Source organism: Dioscorea cayenensis, chromosome 18 (genome assembly GCF_009730915.1).
Source record: "Dioscorea cayenensis subsp. rotundata cultivar TDr96_F1 chromosome 18, TDr96_F1_v2_PseudoChromosome.rev07_lg8_w22 25.fasta, whole genome shotgun sequence".
Lineage (NCBI taxonomy): Eukaryota > Viridiplantae > Streptophyta > Magnoliopsida > Dioscoreales > Dioscoreaceae > Dioscorea > Dioscorea cayenensis.
The window spans coordinates 9,896,782-9,906,635 of NC_052488.1; the positions used below are offsets into that span (position 1 = coordinate 9,896,782).

The following is a 9,854-nucleotide window of genomic DNA, read 5'->3' on the forward strand; positions in this document are numbered from 1 at the left end:
AGGATAAAAAAAATAAATAAATCAAGTCACATGGGATGGCAAAAAAAAAAAATGCAAAGTCATTGAAAAAATAATAATAAAAACAATGAACAAATATGGTCATCTTAACATCATGTTGACATGAAAACAAAACAATAACTAAAGGAAAATTGATGAAAATGATTAAAAAAAAAAACAAAAAAAGGGAAGACTAAACTCAAATAGCTAGAAGATATTTAAAAAGTTCATATTACTCCTACATTCCTCTCTCCGTGTGAGGAAGCTATAGCAAGGATTTAAAAACCGGACATGGACCAGCCTGTTCAACCGGTTCAACTGGGAACCGGTCGCCAGTCTGTTTCAGCCATATATATTGAACCGGCTCTTGATAAAATGGGTATGAACCGGATTTAGACCGGGAACAGGTAAACAGGTTCAACCGGACCGGGTTTAAAATAAAAATAAAAATTTCAATGTGGCAGACTGTCTCTCACTCATGGGCATGATGCCATGATCTTACTTCTGACTTCTCATAGTTCTCACTCCCTTTTCACCATTTCTTGCTTTCTTTGTAAAGAGAATACAATATAGCTTGAGGGCCTCAACACAGAGAAGAAGAAGAATGACGGTGAGAACGGAGAATCCACGGGCTTTGTAGTTTGTAATATCTCTATTTCCCTTTTTGTTTTCTAGTCTTGATGTTTTTTTTTTGTTCAAAGTACATGATCCATGATTTATTTGGTTCTGATGATGAAAGTTATGACCTTTTTCTATAAAGTATATGATCTAATGTATGCTTAGAGGTGATCAAGATTTTTGTCTTTATGGATCTGATTGTTGTTGATTTAATCTCTTAATATTTAATGCCAAATCTTGTAAATTGTTTTGATGTTCTTGTTTCAACTCAAAAGCAAGTTGCTGTCCATGTTGTTCTATTTTGAGATGATGATGATGTATCTCCTGCATTAACTGTGATTGTTGAATTCCTTCCTTCTTCCTAATTATTAATTACTAATTTTTGATATGTAAGTGTTATATAAAACATTTGGAATTAATTAATTAATCGACCAGTCACCAACCAAACCACTAATATTGTTTCCTAATTTGAAGTCTCACAATTGATATTATTATATAAATTGTTTATCATTGTTAGCGCAAAAGGGGTCCATATCAATTCATTGATTGTCTTATAAAGTATCTACTGTGAATCTTCTCCTTGTTGGTGCCAAAGTGAAAAAAACGAGAAGCATGAATGGCCAAGTTAACAATATATATATATATATATATATAGATAAGATCAATGGCACAATATAGGTGCTAAATTAAATTAAGGAAAAAAAAAGATTCCTAAATATTAATAATATTAATAAATAGCCAAGTTGAGCGTCTTGAATGAATATCATACCAATAAGTCATTAATGGGGTGTATCATTCACAACCCTTTCATTGACTAATCCCTTCAATTATTTCTAGATATTTCATCACTATTTCATGGCACTCTTTTTATTGATTAATGTAATAAATAAAATAGAAAAGATGATATATAATTCTATTATTAAGACTTAGAATTGAATCATATATATATATACACAGATCTTATAAGTTAGTGTATTAAATCTTGCTGGTTGCATGAATTATGTAACTTGATATTTTTTTGCCTTTTATTATGTATTGTTATCCAACAGATTATTTGGTTTGGTAATGGAAGAAGGCGGCTCAAACCCAGCAAACACAACATCATCGTCAACATCGACTCTGATAAGTGCATGTGCGATATGAATACGAAGCGTTCATTCCTTATGTTGAGCATTACTTTTCTCGGGTTTTTACACTAATACGTGTGTTTTTATGTTACTTTCATGCAGGCAGGGTTGTGAGGCCGAGTATGAAGGAAAGAAGCCAATGTGGAGCACAATGCACTGATTTTGGAGGAAATCTTGCTAAGGTTCAAACGCGAAGACATAGGTCGGGTGTGAGATGCTAGAGTGCGTGCCAACCTCCTCGTATTCGAGTTTGGAACCACTGTAGCAAATACTGTAGCAACAATGTTCACAGCCGGCCGAGAAAACAGGAGTTCAGAGAATCCACACGGGCGTGTGGAAATTATCCACGACCGTGTGGAAATTCTGCACGGGCGCGTGAAGCATCCACGCCCGTGTAGTTGGCCAATCCCAGCCCTATAAAAAGCCGATTCAGTCCCGATTTTAGTATTCTCTTCTCCATCTTTTCCCCAACTTGAGAGAGGGCTTCGGCTAGGGTTTTGAGGGGTATTGGCTAGGGTTTTGGAGAGCTTCTACGGCTCCGACATCGTCATTCCTTCGGAAGAAGGTTGGTAAGGGAGCTTCCATCGAGGCGTATCCTATACCGGACGAGGAAATCCTTGGACGATGAGTAGAGGACTCTCCACATGACCATCGACACGACCATCGAGGGGTTTTTTTTTTATGGATTCATTGCTTTTACATTCTATTTCTTTGATTGTACTTAGCTCCATAGAGAGCTAAACCCCTAGTGGGTACTTGGGTATTTGTGAACCCTAGGATGTATTCGTTTCTTTGAATCTCTTTATTATGCTTTCAATAAATTGATGTTTATTGTGAGTTCCAACCTTGAATGCTTGATTGTATGAATATTTCCCCTAGAGTGACACTAGGGTTGAGAATTCTTGTTGGCAACCTTGTGAGTGAGTGACACACCACGAGCGTTAGACAAAGCTAGGTTGGAGAGGGTTGAGAGAGTGAGTCGAGAGGTATAGGAGCGTCCCCTTTTCCTTCCGACGTGATAGATTCTACCTCCGTTCCTCGAGTTCTTTGCAGCCATAATAGAGTGAATGGTCTAAGGGATGACCCTCCGCTGGGGCTTAGTTATGCGTGCAATGGAGTGAAGCGTTGAGGTGATCTTAGTATCTAGGGCTTAATCGTGGTTAGGGACCTTCCGCCTGGACCAAAGGGTTAGGTCTATAATTAGGAAGAGATTTATCACTTGGAATCCCTAGAGCTCATTGCAACTCTATGCGAGTGCGAGCTTGAGAGGTTATCTAATCTTTCCTCTGGGACATGTATAGAGTTAGGCATAGTTGACCTTAGATTTGGGACTATGTATTTAAGGATTTCCACGACTCACTATTGCATTGATTAGAAAGCATAATAGAGGGTTCTTGCACTTGAAATGATTATCCTAGGCGGAGCATTATCCGGGTACCCCATCGTTATCGATTGCCTTACCTCCTACTTTACTTTTGCTCTCTTACTTGTTGTTTTTATTGTCGAGAATTGAATCATTGTCACACTTATCACTATTGATCTTTCACATAGCTAAGAATTGAATTAAGTGTTTTTATCCCCTACTCCCTGTGGATTCGATACCCGCTCATCCGGGATTATTACTTCGACAAACCCGTGCACTTGCGGGATATACGCAAGGGGACCTTGTCAGACTCCACATAGTCAATCTTCATTTGAGCAATCTTCACGATCTGTCCGTTCAAAATCAGATTTAGGATGGAGTTATATCAGTGAATCAAGAAGCAATGATGGGGAAAAAATGTTCATTTGTAATTTTTTCTTTAAAGTGGTAAAGGTGGAGGTATTCATAGAATGAAATTGCATCTTGCCAGACAAAGGGGTGATGTAGGACCATGTAAAAAAGTTCCTGTAGATGTTCGTCATAGATTGAAAGAAAATTTAAGTGAATTTTATGAACAAAAAAATGCTAATGAGCGGGAACTGATGAATCCATTTGGGTGTAGTGTGCATCCATTTGAAGGTGACATGAATGAAGACCCGGATAATGCAAGTCTCCAAGATAGTGGGCCTAGTGATTTATCAAGAAAAAGAAAAAAAAATGAGCATTGCGTCTTATTTTCCAAGTGGTAACAAACTTGCAACACAACCCACTATTAAAGCGGAATTGCATAGCAAAGAAAGATGGCATGAAGTGGATTTGGCTATTGCCTGATTTTTCTATGATGCTTGTATCCTAATGAATTCTTCAAATTCATTTTATTTCCAACCAATGATAGATGCTATAACATGTATTGGTTTGGGATACAAAGGTCCTACTTATCATGCTTTGCGAACCAACTTGTTAGAGGAGCCAAAGAAAGAATTGCAATTGCTTGTTGACACTTATTGCAGTAGTTGGGAAGATTGTGGATGCACAATAATGGCCGATGGTTAGAAGGATATTCGTCAAAGGTCTTTGATCAACTTTCTTGTGTATTCTCCAAAAGGAACATCTTTCATCAAATCTGTTGATGCCTCAGACATGATTTCGGATGCTTCCACCCTTTGTAATTTATTTGCAGAGATTGTGGAGATTGTTGGGTGGAAAATGTGGTTCATGTTGTGACAGATAATGCCACCAATTACAAAGCCGCGAGAAGATTGCTTTATGACAAGTATCCCAATATTTTGTGGACACCATGTGCAGCTCATTGTTTGAATTTGATGCTAAAGGATATTGCCAAAATTCTTCACATAGAGACTTTGGCGCATCGTGCCTCTTCAATTATTGTTTTTTTATACAATCACAAGTGGACTTTGAGTTGGCTAAGAGGCATAAAAGGTTGGACAGAAATTCTTCGACTTGGTGATACTCGATTTGCAACAACTTTCATTGCTTTGAAAAGTCTTCATGATCATAAGTCTGACTTGCAAGCTATGGTTACTTCTAGAGACTTTCTTGGTTGGAATGGGTCTAAGACAAAAAAAGCAAAAGATGTTTGCAATATTGTCTTGGATAATCAATTTTGGAATGATTGCTTGGTAGTAGTCAAAATAGCCTCTCCACTTGTGAGATTGTTACGCATTGTTGATTTTGATGAAAGACCTTCTTTGAGTTACATTTATGAAGGAATGATTAGAGCAAGCAAAGCTATAAACGAGACATTTAAATATGTAAGGAGATTGTACCAACCTTACATCTCAATTTTGGAGGAAAGATGGGAGCGCCAAATGAGTGAAGATATTCATGCGGCCGCATTTTGGTTGAATGCAAAATTTCAATATGAAAAAGACACTATTAGGATTTGCCAATCGCCGGATGTTATGGATGGGTTTATAACTATAATTAGCAACCCTAATATTGCTCCGAACTATAACAAAATGATAGTTGAATCTTCTATCTTTCGAGAGCGAATGGGTAGCTTTGGAAATAGCTTGCCCCAATCTTCTAGCAAAAATACAAGGCCAGGTATGATAATAGATAAATAACTTCTATTTGTTAACTAGAGTTTTACATATTCAATTATTCATCAAATATGTAAATGTTTTTTTCTTTAGACGAATGGTGGAGGTTCTTTGGGCATATTGCTGCTAATTTACAAAAGCTAGCTATCAGAATTCTTAGTCAAACATCTTCTTCCTCGGGTTGTGAAAGAAATTGGTGTGCATTCGAAAGAATACACACAAAACGGAGAAATTGGTTGGAGCATCAAAGGTTAAACAATTTTGTCTATATACATTACAATCTTTGTTTGAAGAATAGGTATGTGATTTGTTCATTTATTTAAGTAATGTGAGACTTTATCTTTTATAAATTTTGATAAATTGTTTTCCATTTGTAGGAAATTCAACAAGAGCAACAATCTAGATCCGATCGATTATGAGTGTATTGACAAAATTGACACTTGGGTCACTGAAAATAAGCCTCCACGGGAACCCGAACTTAATCTTGAGGATTTGGAAAATATAATTGCTCAAGTAGAAGGAGAAGGACAAGGACAAGGACAAGGACAAGAACAAAGAGAAGGAGGGCAAAATGAATTTGTCCATAATATTCATGGCTAGTACTAAGTTACTAACAAACAAGTGACTAGTATATATGATTGCAAGTTAAAGTTTATATTCTATTTAACATTAATTACTTATAATTTACAAAATACTCTTTTTTATAGATTCAACAAATTATAACGATGATGATGTTTTGGCGGTTCAAGAGGAGGATTGTTTGATTGTTCAAGATGGAATTAATATCTCATCCTTTGATGTAAACCAAGGCAACAAAGAAGATGAAATTCGTGGAAATGATAGTAATGATTAAGAATCATGGATGAGGCAAGGTGAAAAACTTGAGTTTTACTTTTTTTTGTGGTGGTGTTATATTTTGTGACTTGTATCTTATTCCTTATGATTTTGGACTTGTTTAAATTTGAATGTTGTATTTTGAAACAATAAATTTTATTATGTAGGAGCTTGAATTCCTAATGCTTGTGAATTTATTTGGTGGTTCATGGTTGTATTAATATTGAAAATTTTGAATTTTATTTTGTAGAAGTTGTGAATTGAATCAATTGATGCTTGTGAACTTGTTTGATACTTTGTTGTTTGTACTTTGCATATTTGTGGTATACTTGTATATGACTATGTTTGTTGACTTTGTTCATGTTGAGAAATTAAATTTTATGTAGAAGTGGAAGTTGAATTCTCTTCAAGCTTGTGCCTTGTGGTTTTGAATCTTGTGATGGACTTGTTTGTTAGTCTCGTTTTTTTTAATGTAGTCTTGTGACTCTTGTCTTGAGTTTTGACTATTGAGTCTTATTACAAACATGTAGACTTATAGTTGTATATTTGTATTTTAAAAATAAAATTTGTTTCTTGTAGTAATTGTGACTTGTGGGCTAGTAAAAGTAATAAAATTTTAATTATATAGTTATATTTATTAAATTTCTATTTTCCCCCATTTTTTTAATTTTCTGGATTTTTTTATAATTTTATGGATTTTTCTTTCTGCTTTTGAAATTTTATACATTTAAAAAATAAAAAAATAAAAAACTGTTGAACCGGCCGGTCGAACCGGTTGGACCGGTTGAACCGTGAACCGGTTGACCAACCTGTTCGCCAGCCGGTCCGGTTTTTAAATCCTTGAGCTATTGGGGCCCTTTGTTTGTATAGGTTTTTGTGTATAATAAAGTCAAATCCTAACATAGTGTTTGGATTCAAAAGTAGAAAGGAAAATAAGGGAAGGGAAGAGAAGGGAAGGGAATGGAAAGTAAGGGAAAGGAAAGGAAGGATTTAACCCTTGTTTGGATAGACAAATTTTATGGAAGGAAAGGAAATGGGGGTTTTTTGATAAACCTTGTTCAGTTAAGGAAGGTAAAGAAAAGGAAATGACATTTAATAATATGATTTACCAATTATACCCTTATTATTAAATAAAAAATTACTTATTTCGATTTAAACACAGGCATTATAAATATCTCAAATAAATTCATACTTTAATTAATTTTTTAATAAATATCATAATTATTATAATTATCGTTATTATTTTGACTTTTCATTTTTATACTTTAATTTTGCCTCTTCTCAAATACCACAATTTATTTTTCTTTTAGAAATATGTCATACATTAATTAAAGACTAATTTTTCCTACAGCTCTATTGGATCATCACAAGATAACTTTATCATTTTATTAGTAAATCTATTCTAATATTTTAATTCATAGTATAATAATCATGTTGAATTAGATAATTATTAGTTTTTTCTCATTCAAAGAAAATTTTAATTTTATTTGTACTTCGAATAAAATTGGATAGCAAAGAATTCTATTGAGATAAATTCTTCTATGGATGTCATGTGAATACTCGATTAAAATAAAATTAGATTGAAAAAGTGAAAGAAAAACAAGGAACTACGATGGGTGTCATGTGAATACTTGATTAAAATAAAATTAGATTGAAAAAATTAAAGAAAAACTTATGAAGTGACGTTATGTAATTAATTTAAAAAATTAAGGGTATTAAGGTCTTTTAAAACATTTAAAAATCTTTAGGAGGTTCTTCCTTCCCTGGTACCCCAAATTGGGGGGCCAGGAAAAGTGGGGATTCGGAGGGTTTTGGAGGGTCAGGGTTAACCCTTCTTTTAAAAATTCCAAATGTTTAGATATCAGATGAAAAAAAAAATTAAGAAAATAAAAAATCCCTTATATTTTTGCATTATAAAAAAATAATTACAAAATTATATTTTCGGATTTAAAAAAATAAAAAAATTAATGGTTAGATATCCAATATTTCTTTTTGTAAAAATATTGTATTTAAAAAAATTAAAAAAAAGCATGACTGTTATATATCCAATCTTCAAATTTTTTTTAAAAAATAGAAACGATAGGATAAGAAAAAATTTTAAAAGAGAGGCAGTCAGATAAGCTGATCTCTTACGCGAGATGGTTGAGTATTTGACAAAATAGTAAAAAATAAAGAAGGTGGTGGAGAAATAAAAAAAATATTTGAAGAGAGGAGATAAAGGAGGATTGACTAAAGGAGAAAGTATGGATAAAAATTTTGAGTGGTCACTATACTATGCCCAATTTCTACTTTGCTCACTGATTTCAATTTGGTATCTTTTCAATCACTCAACATCAATTCCTTATCACTGGGAGGTCATCCGTAAGATTCCGGTTAATTTTGGCTGAGCTGCCGGTCGAACTAGAAGTTGATTTAATTAATCCACGCTAGTAGTGACACGTCACCTGGGGAATAGGTCACCAAAAAAATGAGCTAGGTCACCAAAAAAATGAGCCAAGTCACCAAGGACTAATAATTAATTATAAGACAAGAAAAAGGTCATTTGTAATTATACCGAACTATATGGAGAGCGATTGAGGGTAGAGAAGGGAGAGAGAGATGGCGATGAGCGGAGGTGGCACCGGTGGTGGCCGTGTTACGGAGTAAGTCGGGAGGGAAATGGGAAGACGATGGTGATGGATCAGATTTGCAAGGTAGTGCAGTCCATCTCGAATCTCCTCCATCTCATGCAAAAGGACATCTTCTAAAATTCTCTTCATGATATCATCATGATTGATTATATTGTGTATGTATTTGTGGTTCATGATTAGTAGCTCATGGTGTACTTTGTATTGAGGGAAAGTATAGGGGATTAGGGAAAAGGAAGAAATTGAAGATGATGACTAGGAAAAAGTTTGAGTTTTTTCTATACATTTTCCAGAATTTTTTTCAATTTTATTTTAATCCAAACACTTGTCCTTGTTTCTATGATTTTAATTCCAACTTTTCTCTAGAGCTAGATCCAAGACTGGAGCTTTCATTCCCAGGCGACGACTCCGAAGCCAGTAAAACTCCTTATTGGAGGAACACCCATCGGCGGTGCCATGGCGTTAGAGTTGGCGGGAGAGTGGTGAAGGAGGGTGGAGCTCCGATGATCTCATGGAGAGCTTCCGATAAGGAAATCCAATGGTAGAGAAACCATCCTGGGGATCCGTACTTTGACTATAAGAGCTCACAAGAGTTCCCTAGTACAAGAAATCAGAAGTGATGGTGGTAACGTCATAAGTTGGTTTCTGGCCGTTGGATGGGGTGGAGATGAGTTGATCGCCGTCGAATCGGGGGCATTCTAGGAATAACTGCGACGGTGGAGTGAAAAGGCGAGGGTGAGAGAGAGAAGAGAGAGAATGAAAAGAGGGAGAAGAATGGCAGGGTGGAGTTTGTGGGAAGAATGGGAAGGGGTAGAATAGGAAGAGGGGAAAATGTTTGGTGACCTGTTCCTCAAGTGACTTGTCACCACCCGTGTGGATTAATTAAATCAAGTTTAATGACTGATGTGTAGTTCCGGCAGCTAGCTCAACAAAAAATTAACTGAAATCCTATGGATGACCTCCCAGTGAAAAGGAATTAATGTTGAGTGATTGAAAAGATACAAATTGAAATTTAGTGAGCAAAGTGGAAATTGGGCATACTACAATGATCATTCAAAATTTTTACCCGAGAAAGTACTTCTAGAGAGAGAAAATTAATGTGTGCTCTCATTTCTTTTGATGGCAAAATACAATATGATTAAATATATGCTTATAAATAAATCATATCTATTAAAGCCGAAACACACATCGTGCATGCATGGATCTCAAATTTTTTTTCTTACAT

At 35.0% G+C, this 9,854-nt stretch overlaps 1 protein-coding gene across 1 annotated transcript; it reads left to right on the forward strand.

The window, feature by feature from the left end:
* The first annotated feature begins 288 nt into the window (after nt 1-288).
* Nucleotides 289-6,021, forward strand: LOC120282778. Its single transcript, XM_039289625.1, has 5 exons — nt 289-376; nt 4,333-5,172; nt 5,262-5,364; nt 5,546-5,763; nt 5,876-6,021. The coding sequence occupies exons 1-5, from the start codon at nt 289-291 to the stop codon at nt 6,019-6,021; spliced, it is 1,395 nt and encodes a 464-aa protein (XP_039145559.1).
* The last annotated feature ends 3,833 nt before the right edge of the window (nt 6,022-9,854 follow it).

What these genes read in the sequence shown, in the direction of transcription:
- LOC120282778 (XM_039289625.1), top strand. Translation starts at nt 289, where the DNA reads ATGGACCAGCCTGTTCAACCGGTTCAACTGGGAACCGGTCGCCAGTCT. An exon ending in ACCGGCTCTTGATAAAATGG is followed by an intron (nt 377 to 4,332) that starts GTATGAACCGGA and finishes ATGTTGTGACAG; the next exon opens with ATAATGCCACCAATTACAAA. An exon ending in TCGGGTTGTGAAAGAAATTG is followed by an intron (nt 5,365 to 5,545) that starts GTGTGCATTCGA and finishes TTCCATTTGTAG; the next exon opens with GAAATTCAACAAGAGCAACA.